Source organism: Pituophis catenifer, unplaced genomic scaffold (genome assembly GCF_029215685.1).
Source record: "Pituophis catenifer annectens isolate HBS135680 unplaced genomic scaffold, rPitCat1.0.hap2 SCAF_7, whole genome shotgun sequence".
NCBI classification, from domain to species: domain Eukaryota; kingdom Metazoa; phylum Chordata; class Lepidosauria; order Squamata; family Colubridae; genus Pituophis; species Pituophis catenifer.
In genome coordinates, this window is record NW_027256887.1 from 88,160,630 (window position 1) to 88,173,478 (window position 12,849).

General features: G+C 49.2%; 1 protein-coding gene across 5 annotated transcripts in view; it reads right to left on the minus strand.

The window, feature by feature from the left end:
* The window catches only part of NRF1 (nuclear respiratory factor 1), a 55,641-nt gene that overhangs the window by 8,229 nt on the left and 34,563 nt on the right, over positions 1-12,849 (minus strand). For 3 of the 5 annotated variants that reach the window (XM_070947194.1, XM_070947192.1, XM_070947193.1), the window contains exons 9-11: positions 11,334-11,491; positions 9,143-9,267; positions 1,866-1,979 (exon numbers count right to left, since the gene is read on the minus strand). In XM_070947194.1, coding sequence (XP_070803295.1) covers positions 1,866-1,979; positions 9,143-9,267; positions 11,334-11,491 — 397 coding nt within the window. Of the gene's footprint in view, positions 1-1,865; positions 1,980-8,985; positions 9,268-11,333; positions 11,492-12,849 lie in introns of those variants that run through there. The other 2 variants (XM_070947195.1, XM_070947196.1) reach the window with 2 other exon arrangements.

Genomic DNA, 12,849 nt, shown 5'->3' on the forward strand with positions numbered 1-12,849 from the left:
GAGGGTCATTAAGTGAATGCACTAAGCAAACCAATGCAGGTAGTCCTCGCCTTACGACGGTAATGGAGGCTGCTTTGAATTTTGATCACGTGACTCGGGGGATGCGGTAACGGTTGTAAGTGTGAAAAACGATCTTAGGTTACTTTTTTCAGTGCCGTTGTAACTCTCAGCGGTCACTAAATGAATTGCTGTAAGTTGAACTGAACTGCTGTACAGGTAGCCCTCAATTTACAACAGTTCGTTTAGTGACCGTTCGAAGTTACGACGGCACTAAAAAAAAAATGACTGAAGACAGTTTTCACACTTACGACCATAATTGCAGCATCCCCCACGGCCATGTGAATTACACGCGGATGCTGACTCACATTTATGATGGTTGCAGAGTCCCTGGGGTCACGTGATCCCCTTTTGTGACCTTCTGACCGGCAAAGTCAAAGGGGAAAAACCAGATTCACTTAACAAACCGTGTGACTCACTTAACAAATGCAGCAATTCACTTAACAAAGGCAGCAAGGAAAGCCGTAAAACGGGGCGAAGCTCACTTAATAAATTTCTCACTTAACAATGTAGCTTTTGGGCTCGACTGGGGTCGTTAAGCAGAGGACTGCCTGGAGTTGATCGCCTTGACCAAAGGGTGGGAAAAAAAATAAACGGAAGGAAGAAAGCGAAGACAAATATAGGGGGAATGGGCCATTGAATTTAGGAAAGGGGGGGGTGAAGAATAAAATAAAACCAGAGTATAAAAGGGGTAACCTTCTAAAACAGGGGTCTCCAACCTTGGCAACTTTAAGCCTGGCGGACTTCAACTCCCAGAATTCCCTAGTCAGCCATGTCGGGGGTCTCCAAACTAAGACTTGTGGACTTCAACTCCCAGAATTCCCTAGTCGGCCATGCCAGGGTCTCCAAACTAACACTTGTGGACTTCAACTCCCAGAATTCCCTAGTCGGCCATGCCAGGGTCTCCAAACTAAGACTTGTGGACTTCAACTCCCAGAATTCCCTAGTCAGCTGGCTGGGGAATTCTGGGAGTTGAAGTCCGGCAGGCTTAAAGTTGCTAAAGTTGGAGACCCCTGTTCTAAAACAACCAGATTGTTCCCCCATTCCGAACCGAACCCCCAAATCTGGGAAGCACTCAGACCATCTCTGGTGACCTTCATTGCAGAAGGATTATTAAGTCAAAACCACCTCGCCATTTGACGCAACGGTTTAGGGGGCGGTGGGGCTGGGAGGAGAGGGGTGGGCAACAAGGGGGGGTGGAGAGAAGGAAGTCCTTTGAATCTCCTGCCCCCCACTCCCCAAAGGCTGATCTGGCTGTCCTCAGGAGGGACAGGACGAAAGCTCCAGAGACCCAGGAATTGAGCCTCGGATTGTCCCTGCGCCTGAGCTGACCCCCCTGATTAGCCTTAATCTACTGGCAGACGTCAGTCGGTGTGAAGCCTGGGATTGTAGATTTTTTTGTGTGTGTGTGTGTGTGTGGGATTAAAGTTACAATCCCTTTACTCTCCTTTGCACTTCGCACCAGGGTTTGGGAGGAGAACACGCAAGGCTCGGGAGTAGGAGCTGTGAGAGGGATCTGGGGAGTCCTGACGGACGATCGCTTAAATACGAGCCAGCCATGTGCTGCCAAAAAAAAAAAAAAAAAGCCAACGCAATCCTAAATTGCATTGACAGAGGGATACAGTCAAGATCAAGGGAGTTACTAACACCACTCTAAAACCTTAGTAAGGCCACACCTGGAGTACTGCGTCCAGTATTGGTCACCACACTATAAAAAAAAAAGACGTTGAGACTCTGGAAAAGGGTGCAGAGAAGAGCAACCAGGATGAGTGGGGGGACTGGAGGCTAAAACATAGGATCAAACATACGGTTGCCGGAACTGGGCATGGGTGAAGAGGAGGACCAGGGGAGACAGGATAGCAGTCTTCCAATATTTGAGGGATGCCACAGGGAGGAGGGGGCCAAGCTATTTTCCAACGCACCTGAAGGCGGGACAAGAAGTAATGGATGGAAACTAATCAAGGAGAGAAGCAACCTGGAATTAAGGAGAAACTTCCTGACAATGAGAACAATTAATCTGTGGAACTGCTTGCCACCAGAAGTTGTGGGTGCTCTTATCACTGGAGGTTTTTAAGAAGAGACTGGACAGCCATTTATTATTTGTCTGAAATGGTATCTGGTCTCCTGCTTGAGTTGGGGGGTTGGACTAGAAGACCTCCAAGGTCCCTTCCAACTCTGTTATCAATAGCTGGAAGGGACCTTGGAGATCTTCTAGTCCAACCCCCTGCTAAACCAGGAGACCAGGTCCACCAACATGCTGCCTGTCAAGTTTCCGAAAGATGCCCTAATTAATTCATGAGCCATGATCCAAACTTCAAAGGAAATATATTCATTTATTAGGAGCAACATTCCGGCAATACTGGGAGGCAGTTAGGACTGATCCTGCGTAGATTTACGTTCCCCTAAGACCCTGTCTCTCCCCTCCTCTCTGGCCATGTCATAAATCACATTCTCCAATTAACCACTTTGGCTGGCTGTGAAACCTAACACCCTCCTTCCGATTGCGGTCAGAAATAATGTATGGAATGCACTTCAGTTCTCCCTCCCTCCTGCTCATGGCAACTTGAAAGCTTTGCAAGTTGACAGCTGCGTTTCTTCTCTGTTTTGGGAAAAATCCCCTAAGATACAGCATAAACCCCCGAGTTGATCCCCAGGGGTGTGATGTCACACGCAACCTCACAACTTTGTGGAACAACACAGTCTTAAGACCAGTGGGCCAGGACTACCTTATGGTCTTCTTGACCTCTCGGCAAGACCGGTGGTTGAGAGGATGCGTGCGTGCATACTTTGTGCATCTCTCTCTCTCTCTCTCTCTCTCTGTGTGTGTGTGTGTGTGTGTGCATTTGTGTGGTGCAAAGCTTCCTTCTTGCCAGCTTTCTGCGCAGCTGTTTCCTGGCCGTGGATTACCGCGGCCGCATTATCTGCTTTCAGCAGCAAAGTCTGGCGTCCCTGTTTGAGAAGGTCATTGGGACACAGGGGGCTGGCGAGAGACGATGGGGACCAGGTTTTGGGCACCCCGGACTAGAAAGGGGCGAAGGGGCCCGGTTAGTTAGCCCCTCACAACCAAAAGCCAGAAGGAAGGCTGGCAAAGTCCAGCAGCCTGCCTCCGTGGCACTCGCTAGCTGAGCTGGGCCAAAGTGGAATGATGGGCAACGGGAAGCTTTGAGTTTCTGTGGGAAACATAATGTCATGGGTGCTAAAAGGGAGTGGGGTTTGGGGAGAGCAGGAGGAGGAGGAGGAGGAGGAGGAGGAGAACAGTAGGGTCCTTGGTGCTTTCTAAGTTTGGCTGTTTGGTTGCAGATGTTTCATTACCCAACTAGGTAATATCATCAATGCTAGAATGGAATGGGGTTTGTGAAATAGAGGAGGAGGAGGAGGAGGAGGAGGAGGAGGAGGAGGAGGAGGAGGAGGAGGAGGAGGAGGAGGAAAAAGACCATGGGGTCCTTGGTGCTCTCTGAGCTTGGTTGTTTTCTTGCAGACGTTTCCTGACCCAACTAAGTAACATCATCAGTGCTAGAAGGGTGTTAGGGTTTGCCTGGTGCATTCACCCCTAGACCCAACGGGCTCGCTGAGGTTGCTAATCTCTATCTGCTTGTCGTTGGCCGATCTGCTTGCGTGCCAGGCTTCAGCATTTACTGGGTCCTGCACAAATCCAGACGGTGCCAGCTGCTCACCAGGAGCTGTGCCGAAGTGGCAGCTGGCATAACCCCCTGCCTGACCTGACAGGACGTGGAAGATGCTCCACGATGCAAAAATTTGCACCAAGGTCTCTCTGGACGGGCTGTCCTTGCTGCCCAGCGCCAGCCACTGGGCCTGCCCTCCCTCCTCAATCCCAGAGGGGCATCCTGTGCCCCGGGGTTGGCATCCTGCGGAGAATAGGTGGCCTTCCTTCCTGGCAGGGATTCATCTTCAAGAATAATTTAGGGCGATAAGCAAGTCACCTGATGTGGGAGGTGAAGAGAGATGGCAGAGGGGTAGGTGGGGGGCTCAAAATGTAGATTTTTTTAAACTCTGGGTTTCTAAAATTGCGTGCCAGTCTGAGTCACTGGGAGTGAGTCCGGTGGCCATCTACAGGTAGTCCTCGACTTACAACATCTCACTTAGTGACCGTTCAAAGTTACGACGGCACGGGGAAAACGTGACTTAGGACCATTTTTTCACACTTACGACCTCTGCAGCATCCCCGTGGTCACGGGATCAAAATTCGGCACGCTTGGCAACGGATCCATACTTACGACAGGGGTCACGGGATCCCCTTTTGCGACCTTCCCACCAGCAAAGTCGACGGGGAAAGCCCGATTCCTGGGTGACTAACTTATCAACGGCAGGGATTCACTGAACGACGTTGAACGACGTTGGCAAGAAAGGTCGTAAAAACAGGGCGAAACTCACTTGGCAAATGCCTCGCTTAGCAACAGAAACGTTGGGCTCTCCTGGGGTCGTTAAGCCGAGGACAACCTGTAAGTTCGTCTAATAAATGAACCGTAATTAAAATGCGGGCGCCAGCTGTTCAAAAGCTGCTAAACCCACCGATGTAATTTTCAGTTGCGAACCTGGCGGGTTTTAGAAAAATCTTTCTGGGTAGCCGCTGCAGATGTGTTCAGAAAGCAGAATGGGGCGATCATGTGATCTTGCGAGCTAGAATCTCACCGGATCGTTCAGGAAATCTACTCTCCCCTCTGGTTTCTGCCGCTAATGGCTGGATGGGCAGCCGTGCTGGGATTCTGCGGGAGGAGGGAGGGCGAGCGGGCCGGAGAGGGAAGGCTAAGGGGATGATTGCCCGGCATGGCAGCTGGCATGGAAAAGCGCCTTGGCCTTTAGGCGGTGATCGTTGCCACCTGAATGCCGGATGTTTGATTTGGACTACTCTGATAATGGAACTTCTTCTCTGAGAAGACTGGAGTTATATGGAGCAACATATTAAAAGAGGAGAAAGAAAGGAAGGGAGGGAGGAAGGAAGAAAGAGGGAGGGAGGGAGAAAGGACAATGAGAAGAAGGAAAGAAGGGAGGGAGGAAAAAAGGACAATGGGAAGGAGGGAAGGAAAAATGGGAAGGGAGGGCAATGAGATGGAAGGAGGGAGGAAGGACGGAGGGAGGGAGGGTGGGGGAGGAAAAATGGGGAGGGAGGAAGGAAGGAAGGAGAGAGAGGGCAAGAGAGAAAGGAACAAAGAAAAAATGGGAAGGAGAGAGGAAGAAAGGAAAAATGGGAAGGAGGGAGGAAGGAAGGACGGAGGGAGGGCGAGGGAGGAAAAATGGGGAGGAGGGAGGAAGGAAGGACAGAGAGAGAGGGCAAGAGAAGAAGGAAGAAAAAACGGGAAGGAGAGAGGAAGGAAGGGCAATGAGATGGAGGGAGGGAGGAGGGAGGGTGAGGGAGGAAGGAAGGAAGGAAAAATGGGAAGGAGAGAGGAAAGAAGGGCAATGAGATGGAGGGAGGAAGGAAGGACGGAGGGAGGGCGAGGGAGGAAAAATGGGGAGGGGGAGGAAGGAAGGACAGAGAGAGAGGGCAAGAGAAGAAGGAAGGAAGAAAAAATGGGAAGGAGAGAGGAAGGAAGGGCAATGAGATGGAGGGAGGGAGGAGGGAGGGAGAGGGAGGAAGGAACAGCAATGGGAGGAAGGAAGGAAGGAAAAATGGGAAGGAGAGAGGAAGGAAGGACAGAGAGAGGGCAAGGGAGGAAGGAAGGAAGGAAAAATGGGAAGGAGAGAGGAAGGAAGGACAGAGAGAGGGCAAGGGAGGAAGGAACGAAGGAAAAATGGGAAGGAGGGAGGAAGGAAGGACAATGGGAAGGAGGGAGGAAGGAAGGACAATGGGAAGGAGGGAAGGAAGAACAATGAGAAAAAGGCAGGAAGGAAGAACACTGGGAGGAAGAAAGGAAGGAAGGACAATGGGATGGATGGATGGATATAGGAAGGAAGGAAGGAAGGAAGGAAGGTTCAGAGAATACATAAATCATTGCTGGGTATCGAATCTAGGACAGGATGAATTGGCTGCTTAAGTCCACTGCCTGCTAAGACCCTCCCCCGCCACTTTTTGCCAGTCCACGTGAGGCATGGCGTGGTCGATCCTTAATCTTCTGGGTGGACCCCCTTCTGAAGGACATCGCTGATTGGCTCTGTCTAAAGGCTGATATACTTATAGCCAGGCAGACTTTTCCTTGGAAGTCGGTGTGTGTAAATAATAGGCTTGTCTTAAAATTCAAATTCCCAGGTGAGGATCAGGTGCCGTCAAGATAATGTCGATTTTCTAAGCCAGCACCTGGATGGATTTTTTTTCCCCCCAGGATGAAAAAGTCCGAACGGGACTTTCTGCCAGGGCCGTTTTCTCCAGAAAGATCAATACATTTCGTCCTCGACTTACGACCGCAACCGAGCCCAAAATTTCCGTTGCTAAGCGAGACCGTTGTCGAGTGAGGTTTGCCCCCTTGAAAACCTTTCTCGCCACCGCTGTTAAGCGAATCCCCGCCATCGTTAAGTTAGCGAACACGGTTGTTAAGCGAATCCGGCTTCCCCATATTGACTTTGCTCGTCGGAAGGTCGCAAAAAGGCAGATCATGTGACACCCCCCCCCCCAAAAGGACACCGCAACCGTCGTAAGTACATGCCCAGTTGCCAAGCCTCCGAATTTTGATGATGTGAACCGCGGGGATGCTGCAACGGCCGTTAAGTGTGAAAAAAACGGTCACGAGTCGCTTTTTTCCAGTGTCGTCGTAACTTTGAACGGCTGCTAAACGAGCTGTTGTAAGTTGAGGACGTCCTGTGTTGAAAAAGGATGATGGTCACAGCCACTTTGTCTCTCTCCCAAAACTAGGAGAGATCTGGAGATGATTGGTCTAACGCAGGAGTTTTAAATTGGGGTATTTTAAATTTCTGGGATTTTAATTGGAGCCTAATTATTTAATGATTTTAAATTTTAAATTGTTGTCGTGTTTTTGTGTTTTTAAATAGGCTGTACACCGCTCTGAGTCCTTCGGGAGAAGGGCGGTATAGAAATAAAATTATTTATTTATTTATTTATTTATTTTATTCCAAACTTGGCAACTTTAAGACTTGTGGACTTCAACTCCCAGAATTCCCCGGCTGGGGAATTCTGGGAGTTGAAGTCCACAAGTCTTAAAGTTGCCAAGTTTGGAGATCCCTGGTGTAACAGATAGTGAAGAATCATCTCCAACTCAGTCCTATCAAGAAGAGGAGACCATGTATGTTTGGGCCACCCCGATCTGGGGATATTCCAATGTTGACCTTGGTTGGGGTTGGTACTTCTTCATTCAAAGGTGATGCACAATTTCAAAGTTTGTGTGTGTGTGTGTCTTCCTGGACTCACAGCTTCTGCTTGATGAGCAGGTGGTGGCTTTGGCCAAGAGGAACTTCGTGCAACTTCATCTGAGGCACCGCGTTGTATCCTTTCCTAGATCAGGAGAACCTTCAGAGTGTCCCTCACGTCCTGGTCACCTCATGGCTTGACTACCACAATGGACTCTACGTGGAGCTGGCCTTGAAGGCCACTCAGAAGCTTCAAGTGGTTCCAGAATGCAGCAGTCTAAGCAGAGATGGGCTTCCCTCGGCATGTCTCTGAGATGTCCTTCCTCCATAAGTTATCGTAAGGACTGTCACAATGCACTTTTCGTGAAGCTGATCTTGAAGGCCACTCAGAAGCTTCAATTGGTCCAGAATGCAATGGTGTAAGCAGAGATGGCCATGCTTCGGTCTGCCCATGTGATGTCCCTACTCCATAAGCCACCACAATGGCTACCACAATGGACTCTACACGGTGCTGACCTTGAAGGCCACTCAGACGCTTTAACTGGTCCGGAATGCAGTGGTATAAGCAGAGATGAGCTTGCCTCAACATGTCCATGAGATGTCCCTGCTCCATAACTTCCACTGATGGCCAGTTGGCTGCTGGCTGTTACCTATAACAATGCCACGCAGGGCCTTGCAACTTGTGGGACCGTCTATCTTAAAGACCTCCAAGGGTCAGGTTAGGGTTCCAACTCTGTTATTTTTCTATTCTGTTAAGAGAGGGTCAAGCCATTCTCCAAAGCTCCAGAAGACAAGACAAGAAAAAATGGACGGATACTAACCTAGAACTAAGGAGGAACTTTCTAACAGTGAGGACAATTAACCAGAGGAACAGAAGTTGCCTTCAGAAGCTGTGGGTGCTGGAGGCTTTTAAGAAGGGAGTGGACATCCGCTTGTCTGGAATGGTAGAGGTGTCAGCTTTGGAAGACATATTAGGCCGGAAGCTTCCATGCTGCCACCTTCTCATGTGTGGGAAAGTAGGAGGGGGGATTTAGTAGAGGGGTTGTCTGTAGACATAATAGCATTCTTCCTCTCGGTCAAGGTCACGCCGATCCCTGCATCTGGAGGAGTGGTGGGAGTGCTGTCTCGAGATGGGACGGACGGTGATTGGAGCATGTGATCAACTGAGGAGTGAGGGGATGGTTTTGGGGTTTTTTTTTTTTTTTTTTTATTTGATTTATATGCCGCCCTTCTCCGAAGACTCAGGGCGGCTTACAACGTGCTCAGCAATAGCCTTCATCCTTTTGTATATTTATACAAAGTCAGCTTATTGCCCCCACAATCCAGGTCCTCATTTTACCTACCTTGGAAAGGATGGAAGGCTGAGTCAACCTTGAGCCTTGGCGAGATTCGAACCCTGCAGTAATTGCAGGCAGCTGGTCTTAATAAGCTTAATAACAGGGTGCCTTAAACCCCTGTACCACCAAGGCTCATTGATTTACTGAGGGAAAATATGGACCTCTCAGATTCGGGTTTTCCCCAGATGTGCCAGTTTACCTATTCTAGTAAATAGAACTTTGAAAAATGCTTGCTTCAGAGTCTTTACTTGGAATTAGGGTTTTTCTGGAAGGCTGACAAGAGGGATTCCTGGTCAAGCAAGGGGTTGGACTTGAAGACCTCTAAGGTCCCTTCCAGCCTTATCATTATTATTCTATCTCCCTCGTATCTCTTGGCCAACTCAATGCAACAGGGTTGGGGTGCTTGTTGGTCCTAGAAGATCTTCACCCTCAAACGGCCAGAGACGCAAACTCTCTCGAAAGCCGTGGCGCGGTTATCAGGACCGGCTTACCGTTTGCATCTGGTACCCCGGTGAGCGCGCCCACGGCCGCTGCCGTTTCGCCGGACAAGACGATCTGCCCTCCGCCCTGGAGGGTGGCTTCTGCAAGCGTGGCCACGGCGTGAGCAGCCGCCTCACTGCAAAGACAAGATGACAAAGAGGGAGGCACCCATGAGTAGGAAGAAAGAAAAGAATTAATTTTTGCCTCTTTCCAATTTGGATTTTATTTTGTGCGCTTTAAATATTTTATTTGTACGCCAACCTGAGTTCCCCTGCGAGGGAGATGGGCACTTCCTAAATGTGAGTTTGCACTGATGGTGTTCCCTAGTTGGGTCATGAAAAGTCTGCCAGAAAACAACCAAGCCCAGAAAGCATCAAGCACCCCACAGTCCTTCTCCTCTGTACAAACTTCCTGCCTTCTATCACTGATGATGTTCCCTAGTTGGGTCCTGAAATGTCTACAAGAAAAGAACCAAGCTCAGAGAGCACCCAGGACTCCTTGTTTTCAACCTCGAGAATATACAAATATTCTCCTTTGTTAGATGAAAAAAGTGCACATCCTAATTAACCGATTGAGGCCGGGAGGAATCCAAGGCCCTGGTGGCTCAGCAGACTAAAAAGCACTGTTATTAACATCAAGCTGTCTGCAATTATTGTGAGTTCGAATCTCACCAGGCTCAAGGTTGACTCAGCCTTCCATCCTTTCTAAGGTAGGTAAAATGAGGACCCAGTTTGTGGGGGCAATAAGCTGACTTTGTATAAATATACAAAAGGATGAAGGCTATTGCTTAATGCATTGTAAGCCCCCCTGAGTCTTCAGAGAAAGGCGGCATACAAATTAAAGCAAAACAAAAAAAAAGCTTTCCCTTCTCCAGTGACCATCACCAATTCCGTTGGAAAAAAAAATTGCTTGTTTTTGTTCTGTCTGATCCTTCTCAGCTTCATGCAGTGCTCTCACCTTCCCCCCACACACTCCTTTCACAGGTAGCCACATTCTCTCTGCACCCCACCCCCACCAGGCACTCAAGTCAGCTCAGGTGCTCATAGGCTTGTTAACACAACTCTCCAGGGACGCCATTAATCTCCCGCTACCAAAGCCAGCCTGGAAAGCGATCTCTGCTTCCCACGCAGCCGGAGAGAGCTTCCTGCGAAAGGCCAGGGCTTCTGCGCTGCGGAGTTTGAGCCAGCAGGCTGGCAAAGGCTGGGTGGGACAGGGGGGAGCCCACCCCACAGACATCCAGCACCTTGGCATTTGTGCAGTGCCCCCTCCACCCCCCCCCCACAAATATCCCAGTCACTGCGTTTCCCAAGGATGCACCGAAAAGAAACTGGGTTGCTCGCTGGAGAATGAAAACAAGAACCTATTCTATTTCTTTTAAAAAAGGATTTTGTAGATTAGCTCTTGTCATTCGGTGCTGAAGGGAATGTGACAGCTGCAGGAAAAGCTAAAGCTGTGGAGAATGAGATGGGTGAAGAAAGAAAGAAAGAGAGAGAGAGAGAGAGAGAAAGGAAGGAAGAAGAAAAAGAAACAAAGAAAGGTTTAAGAAGGAAGAAGAGAGAGGAAGGAAGAAGGTGGGAAGAATGAATGAGAGAGAGGACGGGAGGGAGGCAAGAGAGAGAGAAAGAAAGAAAGGAGAGAGGAAGGAAGGGAGAAAAGAGAAGGAAAAGATAGATGAAAGAAAGAGAAAACAAAAAGAAACAAAGAAAGAAGGTGTAAGAAGGAAGAAGAGAGAGGGAGAGAGAAAGGAAAGAAGGAACGGGTAAGAAGGAAGTAGAGAGGAAGGAAGGAAGGGGTAAGAAGGAAGAAGAGAGAGGAAGGGAGTGAGGAAAGAAAGAGAAAGAAAAGATAGATGAAAGAAAGAGAAGGAAGAAAGAAAGAAAGGAAAGAAAGGAAGGAAGAAAGGAAAGAAAGAAAGAAAGAAAGAAAGAAAGAAAGGAAAGAATGATAGATGAAAGAAAGAGAAGGAAGAAAGAAAGAAAGAAAGGAAAGAAAGAAAGAAAGAAAGAAAGAAAGAAAGAAAGAAAGAAAGAAAGAAAGAAAGAAAGAAAGAAAGAAAGGAAGGAAGGAAGGAAGGAAGGAAGGAAGGAAGGAAGGAAGGAAGGAAGGAAGGAAGAAACCGACCAACCAACCAACCAATCAACCAACCAGGGTTACCGAGATCTGGTCAAGGGTTCAAATGGGGACCCAGGACCCCTCCCCTACCTGTTGAGCGCCATAGTGACCGTGGCGCCTTGCTGCATCTCCTGCGAGGCGGCTACGGCGGCTTCGGCCAGGGAGGCCACTGCCTGCGTGGCTTCGGAGGCCTGTGTGGTCTGGATGGTCATCTCACCCCCCTGTAGCGTCGCCCAGTTCTGCTCCACCTGGCAGGGATGGAGGAGACGAGAGATCCGTTGCAGGACTCCTCAACTTATGTCCGCTCGCTTAGCAAACGGTCAAAGATATGACAGGTCCCCAAAAGGTACGGCCCTCGACTTACGAGAGTTTGTTTAATGGCCGTTCCAAGTTAGAACAGCACCGAAGAAAGTAACTTACGACCGATTTTCGCACTTATGACCACTGCAGCATCCCTATGGTCATGTGAATAAAATTCAGATGCTTGGCCACTGACTCGTATTTATGACGGTTGCAGTGTCCCAGGGTCACGTGATCCCCTTTTGAGACCTTCTGACCAGCGGGGAAGTCAACGGGGAAGCCAGATTCACCTAACAACCGTCTCACTAACTTTAGCAACCGCCGTGATTCACTTAAGAAAGGTCGTAAAACAGGGCAAAACTCACTTAACAAAATGTCTCGCTTAGGGACATAAATTCTGGGCTCCGTTGTGGTCGTTAAGACAACCCATCCTGCGGTCACGTGACCTGCATTTATGGCCATTTGCGCCATCCTGCATTTTACAACGGTTTTAACCGAAAAATTGGCTTCCAATGTTAGGCAAAACCAGCCCAGAGCAAACCACTGGCTCGCTTAACAACCACGTTGTTCATTTAATGACCATGACGGGTTGCTTTAGTACCGTGGCATTCGCTTAACAACTAATGCCTAAAAAGCTCATTAAGGTCATGTGGATGACCAGTTTTACGACCAGGATGGCCAGGCTCCTTGATGGTCATAAACCGAGGATTTAAGGTCGTAAGTCGAGGACTATCAGAGGGGGGTTAAAGCGCCCGCGAAAAGCCTAAGCAAGAGGGAAAGTGTCCAGCTTTGCTCAGACAATGGACGCTTGTCTTCCCGAGCAAATTTTCAAGGGCGGAATCAAAAACGCACACACAAAAAAACCCCACAATTTTTAGCTGGTTTTTCAGATGGAAATCCGGTTTTCTCGAGGAAACAAAGCTGTTTTGTGCTGCCCTCTATTGCTCTGAGAATCCTACACCGTTGTGGGGCGGGGGAGAACGAGGCTGCTACAAAGGCCTGGAGACCAAGGGCGGGATGAGGGGGGGTGGGAGCAAGGTTAAAAAAAAAAGGGGAGGGGTGACCTCCTTCCCCTTCCCCAATTTAACAGACTGTTATCGGATTCCCATCCTGGCTCGTTTCAGTCCGACGTTATTTCAGAAGGTGCCAAGCAGCCTTGGATTCAGCTCGGTTGAAATGAACGAGGAGGATGGGGGGGTCCTCGACTTACGATGGGAACGGAGGCCCGAAGTCGCTTCTGGTCGCTAAGCGAGTCACTACGTGACCGCGCCCGATTTTACGTCCTTTTTTAAACAGTGGTTCGTTG